The sequence below is a fragment of the Drosophila miranda genome, chromosome 2 (genome assembly GCF_003369915.1).
Source record: "Drosophila miranda strain MSH22 chromosome 2, D.miranda_PacBio2.1, whole genome shotgun sequence".
Lineage (NCBI taxonomy): Eukaryota > Metazoa > Arthropoda > Insecta > Diptera > Drosophilidae > Drosophila > Drosophila miranda.
In genome coordinates, this window is record NC_046675.1 from 31,057,895 (window position 1) to 31,078,574 (window position 20,680).

The window sequence follows — 20,680 nt, forward strand, 5'->3', positions numbered from 1 at the left end:
GTCTTCCAAGTCTTTATACAATTCTTATATTTAAGAGGTTTTCGACCGTTCTTAGGTTTTTAAGGGATTCTAAATCTTAAAACAGGCTCTCTAAATTTAAAAGGAATTATTTTTTGTGTGGTATTCCAAGGCTTTATACAATTCTTATATTTAAGAGGTTTTCGACTGAAGGTTGTCCTTATTTTTAGGGATGTTTTACATTCTTTAAATTTAAATTCTTCCAAGGAAAGGCAGTCCTTAGGTTTTTAAGGGATTCTAAATCTTAAAAGAGGCTCTCTAAATTTCAAAGGAATTCTTTTTTGTGTGGTATTCCAAGGCTTTATACAATTCTTATAGTTAAGAGGTTTCCAACTAAATTTCGTCCTTATTTCTAGGGATGGTTTTCGTTCTTAAAATATAAATTCTTCTAAGGAAAGGCAGTCTTTTGTATTTTTAAGGGATTTTAAAGCTTAAAGGGGGAGGGAAAGTATTTTTTTTGTAACAAAATAGTCAGAAAAATATAGTCTCTCCGTCTCTTTATTAAAATATGCCCCTGGCCATATCACCGCAAATGAAAATTGTGTCATTTCCGATTCACATGCAGCTTTGATTGTATTTAAAATACAATTTTTGTTAACTATTATTGAAAAAGTATCATTTATTCAATTAGAAAATTTTAAAAATAATTTATAAATCGAAACAAAAGCAACATATTCTGCATGTGCCAAAAGCATTCGGTAAAACCGCCAAAATAAATGAGAAAAATCCACCATTTAGTTGAAACAGAGATAAATAATGAAAGCCCCATTGGGATACCCACACACGTGTCCAATAGGGCTTTCATGCCTAAAAGCGAAGCTGTGATTAAAATCGAAAATTTCGGGAAAATAAATTGTATGGCAACTAAATTATTTGTTCATCTTTCCAACAACAAAATATACGGTTATTAAAGTCCCTCTGATAGAGCAATAAATTACATATTTCCCGGAAGTGGAGCATACTCTTGAGAAAATTTTAATTTCCGCTCTTGGGGCTGGCCCAGCGATGGATCAAGGAAACGGCAGAGCAGGCTCCTTCCCCCCCTCCCCCCATGTGCATATCTTTTCCAGCTGGCAAATGAATATATGAACAGTTTTTTTTTGGCACACTCCACTGAACAAACTATATTTTTCCATTTAATAATCCCCCAAAATTGTTTGGTTGACTTCTTGACAGGTTGGCAACTTGGCAAACGACGGCATTAAATTGGCCACTGGCGCCAGGGAACGACGCTGCACTCTGGCCCCCCACGACGGTCTCGAGGAGGAGTCACGCGGCGGCACGTTGCGTGCCCTGTGGACACACGGCGGACCGACGGCGGCCTTTGTCCATATCCTGATTGCGCTTTGTTTGCTGCTGCCGCGGCTGCTGCTCGAAGCACGCATCATCGAGAACGGACTGTTGCCGAAAGGTGAGTGAGCATAATTAATAGACCGACACCGAACCGAACCGAAGCCGGCGCACAATACATTTGTTGTGTGGCAGCTCCTGGGGAGTATAAAGAAAAGTCACTCTCACAGAGGGGCATGCAACAGAAACGGAAATGTTTAAGTATGCAGCGAGAGGATGCCGTCACTGTTGTTGCATCTCCGGTACTTTTTTATGGGCGTCATTCCAAAAAGGACAAGAGGAAGTACTTATTGTGTCTTTTTGGAGATGGGTATGACAGGCAGAGGGTTCTTTTTGTGGCACTGAAATTTGTAGAAGGATTTGTAACCGAAAGAAGAGCATTATTTAAATATTATTACTGCAAGCCCACACGATCGGACATGCCTTGAATTTGCTGTGCAGATTTCTCTGTATTCTCCACTGTGCTAGCATTTTTGCAGTCGAATTCGTCTTATCTCTTGATCTCTGCAGTGCTGCTAGCACGCAATAAAAACTCACTCTCTTGCAGTGGCTTCCATTCCATCGCTCTCTCGGCAACAACAGCTTTGCAGTTTGTCAGCAATGAAGAAAAGAGAGACGCTTTGAAGCTTACATTGTTGTTGTTGCTTTATATTTAGGCTTTTTCTCGGACTGCATTGCGTCGCAGTTCCGTTGTTGTTGCTATTTCATTCTGTCACTGCTCTTTTTTGCGTCGATCCTCTCACGTTAGGCACACTCCCTCGCAATAGCTTCCATTTCAGCACTCTCTCGGCAGCAACAGTTCTGCTGTTTGTCGGGCACGAAAATTAGAGAGAGCTTCGCTGCTTGCATTGTTGTTGTTGTCTTGCTGCTCTGCTCTGGTTCGATACTCGGCTGTCTATCTTGCAATTTCTGTATTCTAATGCGCTCTCAGCAGCAACAAGAACAATGCGTCATACACTCGGTTGAGTCTTCGTCTCTGTGGTTTACTCTCGCTCGCTCTGCGAATAAATGAACGGCACCTTATTTTGCTGCCTAGGTTGCTCTGTCTTTTTTTTAACATCTATGAACACCTTTTATTTTGCAAACACAATCAGACTTTATAAAAGTACAAAAGACTTTAAATAAACCCCAGCAGCAGGGTAACCCTATAGTCTCAATGCACGACTGCTTGCATTCTTGGTGAACTATTTTTATTGCATTTCGATTATGCACTTCCTGAGAGACAGAAAGAGGGAGCAGAAGAGCTCCACAGGGGATTGCAAGGAGGCGAATGGTAGATGGATGGAGCACAACTATAGGTAAAGTATTGTTGGGGAATGATGATTGCAGGTGGAGAGAGGGAGAGGGACAGAGGAGTGTTGGGTAGCATTGTTGCCTGGCGAGAGGATTGCAGTTATCCTCAGCTTCATTGTTGTGTCTGTCCTGCCATACGCCGCGTGGTACATTGTCATATTGATGATGGCGTTGATGGCCCCTCTCCCCCCACCCCCCAAACACAATGACAATGATGACAACTATTAAACCGACCCACGACCCAACAACAGACTGCAGACTGCAGAATGATGCATGTGGAACAGAGGCCTGCCAGGGCCTGCAAAATCAATCATAATAATTTGCCTTTGTTGATGCAATCAATTTTGCTGTTACGTTTGCCATTCTGCATTTTAATTAAATTATTTGTGTGCCTGAAACGAACGAAAGCTTTGTGCTTTCAATTTAAATACATTTACTCTCCATATGGCAGGGACACACGGCACTTACTGTTTAACCAAGATGTGTTTAGGATGCTCTGAAGGACGGTTAACAAAGTGAGCTTGAGGGAATAGGTATGTGTGAGGGAGGGAGAAGAACACAAAAAAAAGTATATTAGCAGGAGGAGGAGGAGGAGCAGCAGAAGGAGCAGCAGCAGCAGCAGCAGAAGGCGCACCAGCAGCAGAAGGAGAAAGAGAAAGAGAAAAAGCTTCAAAGGCAATCGCTGGGGAAATCTGCTAGCCAAACATCTACAATACATATTTGTGTGTGTGTGTGTGTGTGTGTGCAGTACGAGGTACTACGATATGGTATGCATGACCGCTCGACAAACAAAAACACAACCGAACGAGCGTGCACACAGGCTAACAACCGCAGGAGCAAACACCGAACACAGAAGGACAAGGCAGAGGGCCAGGAACAGGACCAGGACCAGGAACAGCAACCAGGTTGACAGGGAACGAGGTGCGGCCATTATGGCCAGCAATAAGCCATGTTATTAACAGAGGGCAAAGGCGGCAATATCCGTGGCAGCGGAAGGCACCCAAGCGACCCAAAACTCTATGCAAATGTTGGCCCATAGGCAAGTGAGGCAGGACGCTACTCTACTGTGTCCTGTAAGGAGGAGGCCTCTGTCGGTGCATATATCTCTGTCTGCCTCTGAGTGTGTGTGCTTTGTGTACAGTCGCATCGACGAGTCTCACATGTGAGGCCAGAGGAGAGGGGAGTGACAGTAGCACAGTAAACTAATTCCACAGTTAATGGCAACCAGCAAACAGAACAGACTAGAAAAAAAGAGAAACTAAACCAACTGGAAGGCAGCAGAAATTAGTTAAAATAACACGAATCCAGGGATGCCCTGCAAAAGCCGGGGAAAGTCTAGAGACAAGAAGGGATCTTTGAGATATAAAATAAAGAATTCCAAATGGTCTTCTGTGGATCAGAAATCTCGAAAGCATCAAATATATTCTCCTTCAAGATAGTTTTTTCTCCAAAATAAAGAATAAAACTTCTTTTAGATCCTTTTTTAAGAATTCAGTGAATCAAATCGAAGAAAAATACTTTGCTTCTAAAAATTATTTGATTCTTGGAAAGCTCTCAATGAGAAATCTCTATAAAATAATTCCTTCAGATACATTCTGAATCCCACAAAAATACCAATCCCTTCCACAGTTTCTTTCTAAATCCTTTAGATATAATAAAGAGTAAAAGAACTCTTAAGATTTAATCCCAATTCCTGTTTAAATATTTCGGTATTTTGGTTCAAGGGTTTTCCTCTTTCCATATTCTTTTCCTCCAAGTCGAATGCTTCCAGACGGCACCCAGTGGCAATTCCTTGCCCTAGAATCAATGTCCTATGCTCTTCTCTGCAGCAAACATCCTTGAATACTATACATACCCCTAGAACCCTTTCGAACCCTTACGAGTGCTAAATGCCCAGCGACTAGGGCACCAGTAGCTGTGGCAAGTGGCAACAATTTCCAGTGGAAAGCACAACAAAACCAATGAAACAATGACGGCCCACAGATGCAGGCAAACGGCAGGCAGAGGCAAATCAAAATTAACTACATTTAAAGTGAGTCAAAGTCCGGGCCCGGACCGGGATCCCGCAGTGCCAGGCCCAGATCCCAGATGTCGGGGGTTTATTGAACCAAAGAGAGAGAGAGAGAGAGAGACAGCAGACAAAGGCAACATCGGTTCGCGGAGTAAATTAAAAATGTGGCCGAGAGACCAACATTGGAGTTGGACTCGACAGGACTCCCATGCCCCAGCCCGACAGGCTCCATCCGACATTCCACTTGCATTGGCATCATAAAAACCCATGACGAGATGAATTGAAATCCTCGCTGAATCAATGATTGACTGACTGACTGACTGACTGACCCCCGTCTGTGCCCCTAACTCTGTCTGGGCTCTGTGATTTTTCAATTAATTTCGATGTTATTTTTGTTGTTTTGCCGCTGCTTTGGCCGCCTGCTGCCTGCTGCCTGCTGCCTGCCACAAAGTCAATCTCTTGTCGCTGCCAGACATTTCCATCCCCTCTCTCTCTCCCACCAAACCGGGGGGAAATTGTTTTCGCACAACGTTTTGCAGCTGCAATCCCCATCGCTTTTCCCCTACTTAAATTAGAAAATCATTGGCACAAATAAAATCCTGCAGTCAAAGCCAAAGTTGCAGTTGATAGAAAAAAAAGAAGGGACAGAGAGAGAGAACCCAGCGAGAGATGTCCGAAGAAGTTAAAAGAGAAAGAGAGACAGGGGGGGGGAGCACAGCAGTTGGTCAAGCTAAGTGCAATGCCTTGTCGCGACTCGCGACTCCTTTGGCTCCATTTTCACGCTTGCCTGCACTCCCATCCGCTCTCCCCCTCTCTCCCTCTCTGGGCAATTTGTCAACGAGGCTCTGACATCCTTAAAGACTTAAGCTCCTCCAAGATTGGCCTGTCAGACGGCCCTTCCTGATGCGCTTATGGCTGTAAGTTGTAGAATTATTATTTTCAGCAAGCAATTAGATGCATTTTCCACAACCCCTCCCCTCCCCCTTTGATCGGCAGGCCAATGATTAGTGTTTAGGCCAAGGCTAGGGAGGGGGTTGGTCTATGTTCCATAATTCACTCAACTTTTATATCAGCATAAAATCAGACTAAGAAGCGATGAAGCAATTAGGCGTCGCGGGCCAATCGTAAAACGAAAGAAAGAAGAACGAGAAATGCTTTTAAAAACTTTCCACCAACTCGCATAAAAAGGACCCACCCAAAAAGGGGGCGTCGGTGGGGCACAACTGTAGCCACAAATGCATTTTATGATTATGTTGCATTAACTTCGCCAAATATTTGATGACTAAAAGGGATTTCCCTTGCCGAACAGGAAATGAGGGAGTGATAAATCAGTGGGCGAAGGAGAGGCGATAAGGAAATTAATGGATGCTCCTATAAAAAGAAGGAAAATTAAGGGAAAAACAGAGCACCTGCAAAAATGAGAAGGGAATAAAGAGCTTATTAAATGGGCAGCCGGTGTTTTTTTTATATTTAAAAGCCAAAGTAGATATTTATACTCATTTTTCCATCACCTCTAGGGTTCATAGTTGATGGATCTTTTGCTTAATAGTATAAACTTTAATGGATTACATTTTTTGATTAACTTTTTTGTAGTTCCAATCCCTGAATACTCCACTCAAACCTTTTCTGTTTCCTAGAGAGAGTTCTCTGGAGTTTTCTTTAAACTCTCAGAGTTACAAAAAATAAATATATCCCCAAGGGAAAACTCAACTCCCCATCGAGCCATCAAATGCCGCTTTTATGCGCCTAACTTGAAAGTAAAAGAAAAACTTATTAAAATGCAAAAAAATCAACAAAAAGGAAGAGAAAACTTGGCAAAGCCGGCAGCTGTTGTAAGACAATGAAAATGCGTTAAGAACGACGGAAGGATCCGCTGGAAGACCACAATTCCTTAATTAATTTCATTAATAGATGACACAAAAATCACTGTCCGAGAGGGATGGCAATTTTTATGGGGGGGGAAATCACTTATACGCCATGTTGCACTCATAAATAATTAATGCAGACATCTCTCGACTTCAGTAGAAAAACAAATGAAAAATGTAATGGCCGAGGCAAGCGTGAGAAGAGGAAGGAAGGAGAGAGCCTGGACCTGCGCCATATTGAGCGCATAAAAGGCTGGCTAAACAGGCCCTCTCCGATTACGTTAAGGATGCTGGTCCTCCGGAAGTGGCTAAAGACGTTGAGCCCCGGCCTGTAGGTCGTCGGTCGTCGGTCGTCGGTTCGTGGCTCGTCTCTGGCCCGAAGAAAACTTATCATTATTCATGCTAAAGACTTAACGAGCGCGCAGGCTTTGGGGTTGAAGGGAGAGAACAGGCCCCCCCAGTCCCCCTCTCCCACCCACAGTACGTTCGTCGTCTTATCGCAACTATTACCGCAGCGGGAAGTCCCTCCTTCACTGCCAGTGCCAGTGGGCGTTGCCCGACTTGGATTTGCGCATTTTCATTACTCTTATCCTTGGAGCTTCCTAGCTGCTCCTTCTTGTTCCTCCTTGTTCCTCCCTGTTTGGCCGCTCAGTCTCGTTGGTGTTATTGTCATTGGCATAATCAAGGAGGTGGCAGAGTCAAGGCACCAGGAGGAGCAGAGCGTGGAGCGTGGCTGCCTCCGGGTTAATCTTGAGATTTTCGGTGTTGTCGGTTTTACGAGCCACTTGCCGCCGTCGCCCCCACCGCCGCCGCCCCTGCCAGGGAGACGACACCAACGGCAACGACATATTATTATGGCATCCATTGTTGTAATCCCGCTTCAGACTCAGTTTTCGTGTCTTTTGGGGGATCTTCCGGCATTGTCTTTAATATTTGTTCGGCAATTCCCATTTTGAGGACTTTCTTTTATTTCCCACGACTACCGGCTGGGCAAGAAACCCTCCCCCCCCCGACCGCACTAATAAATAATTTTATGAAAGTGTTAACTTGGCAAATTTCCCGCTGCTTTTGGTTGGTTCCTTTATTAACTAGGGCATCCTCCAAGTATCCTCGTAGGATACGATATGCAATAACCGACATCATAAAGTAAACTAATTAGCGAGCTTTGGAAAGGACCCGCTTCCCCTATCGAAGACAGGAGCCCAGGAGCTGCCAAAGACAAACAAATTGTGCGGCTCTGAAGTGGGGCTTTAATAAGGGATTAGACAAGAGCCAGGAGCCACAGCAGCGAAAGGTACGAGTGAGAGTCGGACTACTCTTGAAGGGTTTCCCCTTAATCAATTCCCAATATCCAGGGGCCGGGCAGCCTGTCAACAGGATTCCTTTATGCCCGATTGCCTTTCAATGAACAAAGTTGGGGCTTAAGAGCCTGTAAGCATTTCTGAATCAGTTCTTGGCTAATAGCTGACTAAAAGCTTTTGTATTTAGCATAAAATAGGGTTTCTAGGGGAAATTAATCAGGGTTTAGGGCAGAACTAGAAGGAGTTCCCTTTGGGTAGGGGCTAAAACATGGATTTTTAAATATCTGCAATCATTTTCGTGGACAAAACTATGGCTTAAAAGAGGCTTGTTTAAAGAACTAACCAAAAACCAGTCGGAATTCTTGAGGGAAGCTCTGTGAAAACCCACCCTTAAGTGCTAAGCAACACTGGGACCATACCTCTATGGTAATTGTTTTCCCTTTAATTAGTTGTAGATTTCTTTAACTGTCTCTAAAACTTAGTTTAAATTAAATTCAATGAAAATTCATTTAAATTTTGCCAACCCCTAATCCTTATTCCTTATGTTCTACCTAGAAAAACCAGATAATTCTTATATAAATACTCTAAATATCTCCGAAATAAACCCAAGAAACTGTTAAGTTTAAAAGCCCCTAGAACTTAAACCATTTTCCCTGCGAGTAACTCAAGTATTTGCCAGAAAAGAAAAACTAAATCTTCTCCTAATTGAAATACATAATTCCAGGCACTCGCCTGGATAGGATAACCGTTGATTCTGGCATGCATTACCTTAGATATTTGCAGATTTCAGCTTATCCTTCGTTTGCCTGATTGGATGCTCCAGGAAGCGCCAGGATGCCCCCCCCAAAGCACACTCCTTGTCGAACGAATGCTTGACCGTAATAAACATCGATATTATTATGCTTATAGTTAAATGGAAGTAATCTGTAGATGGTGGTCGAACGATAGATAGATCCCAGAGAAGGCTGCCACCATATGCTGCAAATGCTCGTTTAATTAGACCAGGGGGCGGGGGCGTGGCTAATGGCTACAACACAATCCTCTTCTTGTTGTTGTTGTTGGTCCATTGTTTCGCTTCGGCATTCGAATGCGAACGGAAATGGGATTTGTATGGGGAATAGTTTTCCACTCGCTTTCTCTCTTGGCTTTTCGTTTCTTTTTTTTGTGTTCTTGTTTTTGGCCTGGCCAAATCCTTTTGTGCGAACAATGGCTGCCACAATTTCTCCTTTGTGTTGTAGTCCGGGCAGCATTCCATTTTGGGCAGTGCTGGCGAGATTTAGTCAACATTTAGGGCTCCGACCAGAGCAGAGCTCTACCAAAGGGATAGGTAGATACATTCAGGGGTTCCGGAGATACATTTGCTGGCGCGACACATGTTTATTAATCAGTTGGGCGGGGACCAAGCGTCCCCAACGATGCCTCATTTAATTAACGATTGGTTTGGGGAGAGGGAGAGCAGAGAGAAGGTGCTCCAGATCCTGGCGCAGGGGCTGTGGCTTGTGTTTATTTACTGCCCAGGCAGCATCCCTCTCTGTGTGTGTGTCCTTAACAGGTGCTTTACATGTAATCCTGCGTGATGTATTCCAATTAGAGATGCTCGAGCTCAAAGCAATTAATTCCATATACTTGAGCAGCCATCCATCAAGGCAGTGCCTTCTGGCTTCTCTCCAACACTCTCTCTCATCCTTTCCGGCTGTCTCTTCTTTGCAGAACAAATTTGGGCCACTGAAATGGACTTTGTTGTTATCAATCGACGCAATTTGATGGCCCTATCGGTGGTGGGACCTGCCACGGCCCTGCCAAAGCACTACCATCAGCAGCTGCCGAACGAGCTGGATGAGGACCATTCACAGACTTTGAACATGACCGCAACCAGCAGCGGCAGTCAAGAGGAGGAGGACTACTACAACGATACCATGTTCACGGCCATTCGGGGACTGGGACCAGGACTGGGAGGCAATAACAACTTGTTCGACCTACGACCTCAACCAGATAAGGCAGCAAATGCTGGTGGCAGGAAGAAGTCTACGACGACGACGACGACGACGACGGCGGCGGCCAAGACAACGACAAAGACGGCGGCAAAGACGACACCCATATCCACAAAATTGAATGCGGGCAAATACTTTGAAGTGCCCGATTTAATTAATCAAGATATTGACGAGGAGGAGCGCCAGGAGCTGGAGGAGGCCATACACGACGACGAGGAGGACGTGGATCTCTCCGGGGAGGAGCAGGGCACGGTTATACTGCCCGACTTTGATGAGTTTGCACCGAAAACCACAGGCAGGAGCAGCTCCACAGACGACGACAACGACAGCAGCAACAAGTTGAATATCGAGAATTGGCAGACATTGGGGACACTGGGGAAGGGCAAGGACTCGGGATCAACGACAACCGAGGCGCCAACAACAACAACAACCACAAGAAGAAGCACCACTACAACAAGCACGACGACGACGACAACGACATCGACGACGACTCCTGCCACAACGACCAGGACAACCGCAGCGGCGGCAACAACCAAACAGCCACATCCTCATCACAGCAAAACCCGAAAGCATCACAAGCAGCACCACAAGAAACAGCAACAGCAGCAGCAGCCGCGTCGTCATCATGTGGCATCGCACGAGCAGGCAATGCTGGAGAGCTATCCTGGAGGGGAGCAGCAGCAGCCGGAGGAGACCACCACGCGGGACAGCAACATCCACCGCGTGCGGCCCGAAGTCCTGCCAGAGATCATCATACCCTCGACGCCAGTGTCGAGCAACTCCAAGATCATAGCCATCAAGCCGAAGAACCAGAAGCGAAGGATCAGCAAGCGTTCGGCCAGCGCTGGCGTGGAGATCGAGCCGGAATATCAGCTGGGCGATGGCACTGGCAGCATCAGTTCGAGTGAATTTGTGGCCAAGTCCAACGAGGACGAGGTCGAAGAGAGCGAGGACTTTGATTTGGAGGAGGGAGACTTTCAGTCGGTGCCGGCCCTGACGCCCGCCACACCGGCACCGCCGACCACACCGCCCGGCAGCGACTACGTCCGGCTGGATGGCTTTGCCGGAATGCTGCAGCTGTTCTTTGGCATTGACAAGCCCATCGATGTGGCCATATTTGCCCAGCCGCCGAGTGCGGAGTTTGTGAACCTCCTGTGCGCCCTGCTGGTGTGGACCGTGCGCTATCCGGCCGTGTTCTGGAACACCTCCAAGTCCTTTGCCTGTGTCTTCAGTCTGCAGATGATTGTGGCCGCCCTGGACATCGTGCTTGGCTACGTGGGCGTCTCGAATCTGTACAAGCTGCAGATCTATGCCGAGGCCATGCCCGTGCATCAGCCGGGACTCATACTGAACGGCGTCGTTACGCTGGCCCTGTATCTGCTGGCCACGGCCCTGGTGCTGGCCTCCTCGATGGTCATGTATCTGTACGGACATGGTCGCCTGGCCACCCGCATGCGGGATCGCTCGATCATCACTCTGAAGGCCAACGAGACCTGGATTTACTTTGCCCACTGCGCCTCGCTGTGCTTTGTCCTGGCCCTGGCGGTGGTCAAGGCACCGCTGCTCAACGATCTGAGTGCCACCTACAAGAACAATCTGCATTGCCCCACGTTTCTGGCAGGTGAGAATATGGCAAACCGATTAGTAATTGAATCGAGTGATTGTTTGGTTCAATTATTAATTGGACGGCACCAACAAGCAGGTCAAACAACGCCTTGAACCCCTTGTCTGTGGTCTGTGGCCTGTGGTCTGTGGCCCCTAATCCAATTAGCGGACATGGGGCTTGAAAACAAAAGACAATCGAGTGTCGCCTTTGTCCAATTAAACTGTCATTCGCTTGCCTTAATCTTAATATTGGATTTCCATTCTTTCTTCCTTTGTCTGTGGCCTGCCCTTGGATGCGGATTGGCAGCTCTCATTGGTGTCACGCATCTGTTGCTGTGGATTGTCGTCTGGCTCTGTCTGACGATCAAACGGCGCTGGCACTTCAAGCTGCCGCCGCTGGACAACACCTACGGGGGCCTGCTGAACAAGGCCAGTGCCCAGCCCCTGCTGATGTCCAGTGGCCAGCGGACGGGCAGCAACTCGAGCAGCGGCGGCAACTCCACCAGCACGACCATGAACGGCGGCAACGACTCCACCTCGAAGCCGGACATGATGAGCACGGCCACCAGCACGGAGCTGGGCATGGGCATGGGCATGGGCATGGGTCTGGCTGCCCAGGAGGATATCTACTGGCCGAAGCTGACGCCCAGCTCGCCCAAGCTGAAGGTCACCTTCAATGAAGTTACGAGTACGTCTGATGATGTCCTACTAATTGGTGACCAAGAACAAACTGATGGCAAGCGGTAAAAAATCGTTTTTTAGTTACAAAAAACAAAAAAAAAAAACAAACCAAAAGAGCAGACCGGCTCCCAATATTTGTCCGTTGTTTTTCTATTAACCTTTAGCATCTAGTTTCATTTAGTTTTTGTCCACACTGCACCTCCAAAAACACACCCACACCCACGCACACAGATAACCAAAACCATAATCCCGTACACACCCCAAGCCATTATCTGGAAAACCCATGCACAATTTTCAGGAATTTCCATTTTCTGTTTCATCTTCCATTCATTTATTTTTCGGCGTGTGCCAGTGTGTGTGTGTGTGTATCTGCACGTCTCATTAAAAACTAATTGCCCAACACTAGTTGTGATTTTGCAACACCAAATTTCGCTCACACATTTCCAAGCACTATTTTTATTTGTATTTTTTCCTTTGTGTGATATTCGTGCGTGCATTTTGTCCTTTCTGTTGTTTGATTTGTCCATCAACCCCAAAACTAAAACTGATTGTTCATACTAAAACAGAATCATATATACGACATATATATGTAGATGTATTGTATGTCTAGAGGATGGAGGATGGAGGATGGAAGGAAGGAAGGCTGAAGGCTGAAGGATGTTTAATGATGAAGAGAAACTATTTTTGTTCCGCTTGTCGCCTGTTTTTTATATACTCGTCAAGAGATTCGTTTGTTGATTTTCATTTTTCGAATTGTTTAATAATTTCTAAACTAGAAACTTAATTACTACTAACTCTAGCTAATTGAGTGTGTGATGTGATGGCCGAAGTGTATTTCAATTAACAAAATACTAAAAACCAATCAATACTTGCGCACAATTTTGTATTGTGGTTGTTGCTGTTTGTTGTTGTTGCTATCGTTGTGTGTTTTGTAAATTGTTTAACTAACTGGAAAACGAAACCATTAAACTAACACAAAGCACAGAGAGAAGAGGGGGTTTGTTCTGACCAAAACAGGGAATCGAACTAATGGTTGGAGTAATTTGGAAAGGTATTTACACAGAAAAATAGTAGGGATTTCCAATCTGATGATTTTTAAGGAATAAACAATCGAAACTACAGGGATTTCTATATATTTAAAGTGTAAATAAAGTAGAGATATAGACTGACAATTTTTAAGGAACAAACTACAGAGACCTACGGGGATTTTCATCTCTTTAAATCGTATATAAAGTAAAGAAATAGTCTGACGATTTTAAGGAACAAACACTAAAAGCTAAAGGGATTTCCATCTCTTTAAAGTGTTTGTAAAGCAAAGAAAAATTCTGAAAATTTTTAAGGAATAAACACTCGAATCTACAGGGATTTCCATCTCTTTAAAGTGTTTGTGAAGTATAGCAATAGTTTGACAATTTCTAAGGAACAAATTACAGGAATTTCCACCTTTTCAAAGTGTTTCTAAAGCACAACAATATTTAGTCTATTTTTAAGGAATAAACTACAGAGATCTACGGGGATTTCCATACTTTTAAAGTATATACAAGGGAAAGAAATAGTCTGACAATTTTTAAGGAATAAAATACAGGGAGCTACAGGGATTTCCAGCTGTAAAGAAATAATCTGACAATTTTTAAACACTCGAATCAATAGGTTTGAATGAATTCCGTCTATATAGTAATTAAGGCATTTAAATATTGGGATATTAATTTACGGGTAACCCAAAACCGAAGCTTGTTGCGTGGCGGCTAAGCAAAACCAACCGAGGGGTGCTGCTGCATCACCCGGAAGCGTTTAAGGAAATGCAAGAGATCAGAGACTACTTAAAAGGGAGAATTTAGGACTAAAACGAACTAAAAAAAAAAAGAATGAATCAAAGCTTAAATTCGGATAGAAATTCTCCATAAAACTCCATATCGCAGATAGATTTATGAAAGATCTAGTAATCTTTGAAATCTTTCATCTTTAGTTCCATGCCCAAAAGTACAGAACAAGCCCTTGCGCTCCTCCCAGCGATAACAACAACAACAACCAAACAATAGAGCAACAATACTAACCTTCTTGTACAACCTTTGAACCCCATCAATAACCCAACGATCGTTGATCTACTCCCCGATACAGCCATACGAGCCGTGGAGCCTCGATATGTTTTGCCAGTTCTGCGGGGGAAATTGACGACGGCGAGTACGCGACACTAAGGGCAGCCACTGCCGGCGCCGTTGTGGGCATCACCATGGGCAGCATGAAGAGTGGTCTGGGACTGGGTGCTGTCGGGGCTGGTACCGGGGCTGGAGGTGGAGGCAGCATTTCGTCATCGGTGGGCGTTAGTCTGCTCCACCTGTCGGAGTATGATGAGCTGCCACCGCCGCCGCCAACCACCAACCAGCACCATCAACAGCAGCAGCAGCAGCATCAGCGACAACAGCAGCAGCAGCAGCAGCAGCACCACCACCAGCATCCACATCCTCAATTTGCCCATGGACATCCCCACGACTATGCGAACCTCAGCGGACTGGGCGGCATCAGCGACGACAACATCTCGGAGGAGGGCAAACTGTTGGCCTGCGTGCGAGACGATAGTATAACATATGCCTCGACCAGAGATCTGGAGCCGCCACAGCCAGCGGCAGCGGCACAGCCACCCCCACCGCCGCCGCCATTGCCCGTCAAGGGTGCACCCATGCCACAGCCACCGGCAGTGCTGCCCCATGCCCACGCCCACGCCCATGCCGGGCCGTACGGTCGTGCCCCCCAAGCCATGCCCGAGATAATGCAATTGTCGCCCGAGCACCATCACAAGTTGCATCTACAGCAGCATCTCCAGCAGCCGCTCCAGCCGCAGAAGCCGCCACATCATCCTCTCCAGCAACAGCAACAGCAGCAGCAGCAGGGGAATCCAACGCATCAGCATCTAGTCAGCCCCTTGGCTCCCGTCACGGTTGCCGTACACACAAATGAGGCGCATGTAAGTGTCAAAGAAGAAGCGTGTGGAATGTGCAGAAATAATTCTTATAGACGATGGGGACAAGACAAATGTCCAAGGTAGGGGCTTCCAACAGCAGAAGAGGTATGAATTTCAGAGGAATAGGTATCAAATTTTGGAAGCATTACAGCTTAAGGTATTCTTATTGAAAATCCCAATTTAGGGTACAATTTATTAAAGATTTTGTCGATTGATTGATGCTAGTATCAAATTGATTGCTTCAAACGATAGTCCAACCATTCCAAACCCCCTTTTAGATGCAAGAGGGTATCCCATTTTCGATGTAAAATCCAAGCACAGGATAATTTAATGTTTCGTGTAGGAGAAGCCAGGTCTGGGGACCACAGACGAGACGTGGCGAGGCGCTGCGATGCGATGCGTGCCCCATGTTTTGGGGCGTGTACTATGTCACGCCCCTGGTGCAGAGGCAGAGTGCAGGCGAGCGTTGCAGGAGATTTATGTTTGCTGTTATGAGACAGCATAAATCAGTGCCAGGGCCACAGACAGAACAGGGGACATGGTTCGGAGTGGGAATAGGGATTGGATAGAAGTCCGAATTAGTCTACGGGCCAGTGCACGGATTGATGGATGGCCCAGACAGCGGAAGGCTCCCGACAACGGACCCTACCCGACTGACGCCTGATCTGATTTGATTTCATTTTCACTTGCAGACACGGCCCATCTGAAGCCACACCCACACCCCCAACCATCCTCATCAGTCATTACCCGATAGCCGATTCCTTAACCACTTTCACTGATTCCCGACTCTTTCTCTGTCTATCCCGCGTCCATCCAGATTGCCTCCAGTTCCACACCCCGTTGCCTGCGTCGCGCCGACTCGGGCGTACCCAACGAGGCCCTGACGCCACGCAGTGACACCAACTCGATCACGGAGAGCACCACCACCTCGCCGCCAGAGCGCGCCCCCTCCGAGTCCTCGAGCGGTGTGCACTCGGGCGAGGAGCGCGAGCTGGAAGTCATCATCAGGCCACGGGCCAGCTGCAAGCCGCCGCCGCGTCCACCACAGCCGCCCATCCAGGAGGAGCCCTACGGCCGCTGCACCAACATGCGCATGTCCAGCTTCAATGCCGATCCTGCGGCCTCTCTCACCTCCGCCGCCGGAATGAACAGTGCCACCCTGCCGATGCAGCGCACCGCCCCGGAGCAGAAGTTCGACTACACGGCCCACTGCAGCACGATGCCGTTGCCGGTGGGCTGCCACAGCCAGCAGCTTGCCGGCAACGCTGGCAACGGCGGCTATGCCTCCACCTCGGCCATGACCACCTCGATGGGTGGTGGGGCCATACCGCCGCCGCCCTCGCAGGTCACCAGCTTCAAGACGTCCGGCATTGGGATGCACTATGCCAACGCTGCAGTGGCCCTGGGCAACGGTCAGATGCAGGCGCCGCACACCACCCTACCGAACGGCGTCCGCTACTCGAATCCGCACTTCCTGCGCCGCCTGCCGCATGTGACCAAGGCAGCCGAGTCGCCGTACGGCCACTTGGGCTACGGGGCCGGACACCATGCCTTCGCCAAGCTGCCCCACGAGACGCATCCCACCATACCCGAGGACCGCGACTCGGCCAACTATTCGATGGCCTCCGATCAGGACTGCGGACTGTATGTGACGGCCCAGCTGCATTAGGCTTCAAGCTCAAGCTCAAGCTCATCCAACTATTTACTCAGTTTTTCGTAGTACTGTAGTACTGTAGTACTGTAGCACCCTAACCGTATCCGTAACCCCGTACTCTTCTAAGTTAGCCTCTCGGTTTTTGTACAGCTCCGTGCCCAAGAGAAGCCACACCACTAATCCACTAATCTTCCAAAAACAATGCACTCGAGATCGGCTGGAGAACGAGTCCCGATTTGGGTATACATGAGTGTACGAGTATGTATTTATTCATTTTCGATTGCTTTGCCTAAAACAATGATCGACTACACACCTACACTCAAGCGAGTGCGATTATGAGTATGAATATGAGTATGTTGTAGCACAAACAACCCACACACACACACAGACAGACACACACAGTCGTAGCTGATGATGACAAACGCCCACGCAAAGGAAACCTTAAAACTAACTATATCTTCATGCATCTAAATCTACATCCAAATCCAAATCTAAATCTATTTATATTTATATCTACATATATATATATATTTATACATGGCTATGCTCGTATACAATGTGTAAGATAATAAGCTAATCTAATGTGTTTAAGTAATCAATGTAAACTAAAGTTTATCATATCATATATGAATGGAATATCTATAGCTAACTGTAAGACCCCTCCCTCCCCAGCCCCCTATATCTACGCATTACTCGTAAACAGAAGGAAGAAATATCATAATCTTGATCATGTGCAAGCACTCAAAGTATTTTCCCCTAAGCAATTTTCACTAAACTTATTAACACACACCCGCACACACTCGGAAGGAACAAAAGGCATACGAATTTAAGCAGCGATTGTATGGTTTTTATTGTAAGAATTAGTAATTGTAAAATGGTAACCAATTTAATGGCACTTAATAGCCGAAAACCATATGCTTCAGCTAGTCGGATATAGAGGATATAGACACCCCAGCAAGGCTTCTGCATACATACACCTATGTACGAGTATTTTCTATGGTCTCGCAGCGCTTAACGTTTAAGATGGATGTAAAATGTAATGTAACAAAGCGACAATATGAATAATATTATTTAATGTATGATACAAATGATATATGTACTATCCACGTCCCCCCCGCATACATATCTCCACATAAACACACACTTAAGACTTTCCACTTTGGACTCCTGCACATTGCTTCAAAATGTCGTCTAGCCGCCGCATAGATTTGTTTATTTCTTGTCCATTTTCGATTGGCGATTGGTCTACTTTCACATTTTAAGGATTAGAACAATCATCCCATTTGGTTATCCTTGAACAGAGCTCGAGAACGATTGATCTTATAGAAAGTATGGCATATTTCAGGCTGCGCTGAGAATATAATGATCGAAATTTATGAAGTATCTTTTGTGTTTGGCTTTATTTATAAATTATGGCATCCTTCCAGGCTGTTTGGGGATATCAATGTCCTTTTTGCAGGTGCCAAAAGATTAGCAGGACTCTTCCTATCTCGAAAAGCCATTCCACGTCCAGATCGGCCGTGCTATAGCCGAGATATAGCGTAAAGAATCGCTTAGTTAAATATCCTTGATAAGGAATTCATCAAGGACATTTATTTGATCATTGTTAGCTATGTATAACCACGAATAGCGGAGAAAACAAAATATTCTTTGTTTGAGAAAATGTCCTTGATCCTTGAAAAGGACTTCATGAAATCAGGGACATTTTTGCGATCACAGGAAGCTATCGCACGCCTTGATCGGGCCACAAATGGCCGAGATAGCTGAATTTGTGTGGCTAGGGATGTTTTAGTCCTTGTGCAAGGATCAGGAATATTTTTCCGATCACAGGAAGCCATGGCACAACCTGATCGGCCAGCAAATAAAGTATGCTTAAGACTAGAGAAAATATCCTTTATCATTGATCCTTGATCCTTGGTAAGGACTCCATCAAATCAAGGATTTTATTCCGATTCCAGGAAGCTGTCGCACTCCCCGATCGGTCCACAAATACCGGAGAAAACAACAAAAATATCCGCCACCATCGAAAATGTAGTTCAAAAAATCCCCGGCGACAAATGGGGGCGCCACTGTAAACAAAAAAAAAACCAGTGACCTTCTGCTGATTTCTGTTCGCCTGGTATCCCAGATCTGAAATCGACAAATTTCGGTTTAGCGAGCAAATTGAAAGTGATTGAAAGTGCTTGAAAGTAGCTGAAAGTGGTTGAAAGTGGCTGAAAGTAAATTCTTGTTCAGCCGCTCAAATCAGAAATTTCGGTCTGGGATACCAGGCAAACATAAATCAGCAGAGGGTCGGTGGTTTGTAGCCCCCAAAAGTATGCTGCAATTTTTTTTTAAATTTTCTACAGTTGCTTGCTGCTGGTTTCTGTTGGCCTGGTAGCCCAGATCTGAAATCGACAAATTTTTGTTTTGCGAGCAAATTGAAAGAGGTTGAAAGTAATTTATTGTTTATGTCATAGCTCCGCTATTTCTTGTCCGATCGGCACGTGCGACGTCTTCAAGGATAAAGGAAATTTTCTCTAATCATAAGCATACTTTATTTTCTTCGGTATTTGAAGGCCGATCAAGTTGTGTCATGGCTTCCTGTGATCGGAGAAATATTCTTGATCTTTGGACAAGGACTCTAACATCGCCAGCCATACAAATTCAGTTCTATGATCGCAAAAATGTCCCCGATTTGATGACGTCCTTTTCAAGGATCAAGGATATTTTCCCCAGGGTTACATATTTAGACTTCTCTGATTTAAGTGGTCCGATGGGTTCCTAAGATAAAGGTAACATCGCCGATAGAGTCCTTGTCAAGGATCAAGGATATTTTTCCCAGTCCTACATACTTACTTTTCTCTGCCATTTATGATCCGATCTGGGCTTGCCCAGATTTTATTTTAATAATTAAATCGCTATAGCTCCACTGTTTCTCTACCGATTTAGGCATGCCACACCTTATTGTAATCGGGAGAATATTCCGAATCGCTTGGCATCAAGGACAATAAGGATATTGCCTTTTGAACGTTTAATCGCTATTAAACGCCATTTCTCCTCATATCGAGACTATTCTGCTTGGTCCGCATGTTTTCGAGCAGATATACAAACATCCGATGTCCTTTGTCCTGACCAAGGACCTTTACTCGGCTCCTTTGGTCAACTACTTTCTTTTTGGCATTCAAACTTCGAATGGTTATTAGTATAACGACATTTCTGGAGGAGAGTTCGATTGTTCAGGATAATTCTTAGAAAACAAGCGCGCACCATCGCTGTGGAGGATTCGAAAGGCCAATCGTATTTATTTTCGTTATAAAGACTGATTAGTGTTATAAAACAATTTGAAATGCACTTACATACACCAGAACCTATACAAGAGACCCCCGAAAAAACTTTAGAAATCCTATGCATTGATACGATAGAGGATAGGCCGTAAAGATAGTTTAGTATGTCGTCTTTAACTTTGGTTCCTTTGAGAAACGCACTAAAATAAACGGGTTATCAACGTTTAAGCAAATGAGAAACTTTTGTAACATAATTTCATAATTCAATTAAAAATTAATTCAAATGAAATACCCAAATAAAAGTCAAAGTAAAAGTAAAAGTACTAAGTATGCCTACAGAAAAATTACACAAATTTAATTATTGCGTATATCATGGGTTAGATTTTTTGTATAAGCGAGCGAAACTTGTAAATGATAGTAAGGTTAAACCCAATCCAATACCCGTTATGGCACACGGATAAACGCATCTAAATATATTTAATATGGTAAATCAATAAATGCATAAATGTTTAAATTATTTATACATTCTATACGTATATGGATTAAATGGTTTATCAATGGTAAATAAAGAAATACCACCGCTTTATGTGAAACCCCAAAAATCTTCGAGTTTTCCTGGGCGGAATGGGGTCCTGGGGAAATCAAAGGCCATTTTCTGCTTTATTAGAAAACAATTTTTAATGAAT

At 45.3% G+C, this 20,680-nt stretch overlaps 1 protein-coding gene across 2 annotated transcripts in view; it reads left to right on the plus strand.

Annotated features, from left to right (window-relative positions):
* LOC108154208 (protein tincar) overlaps positions 1-20,511 on the plus strand; it is an 89,266-nt gene extending 68,755 nt beyond the window's left edge. The window contains exons 6-10 of one of the 2 annotated variants that reach the window (XM_017284430.2): positions 1,195-1,429; positions 9,549-11,450; positions 11,742-12,177; positions 14,234-15,077; positions 15,892-20,511. In XM_017284430.2, coding sequence (XP_017139919.1) covers positions 1,195-1,429; positions 9,549-11,450; positions 11,742-12,177; positions 14,234-15,077; positions 15,892-16,743 — 4,269 coding nt within the window. In that variant the 3' untranslated portion in view covers positions 16,744-20,511. Of the gene's footprint in view, positions 1-1,194; positions 1,430-9,548; positions 11,451-11,741; positions 12,178-14,233; positions 15,078-15,891 lie in introns of those variants that run through there. The other variant, XM_017284431.2, reaches the window with a different exon arrangement.
* Positions 20,512-20,680: the final 169 nt, after the last annotated feature.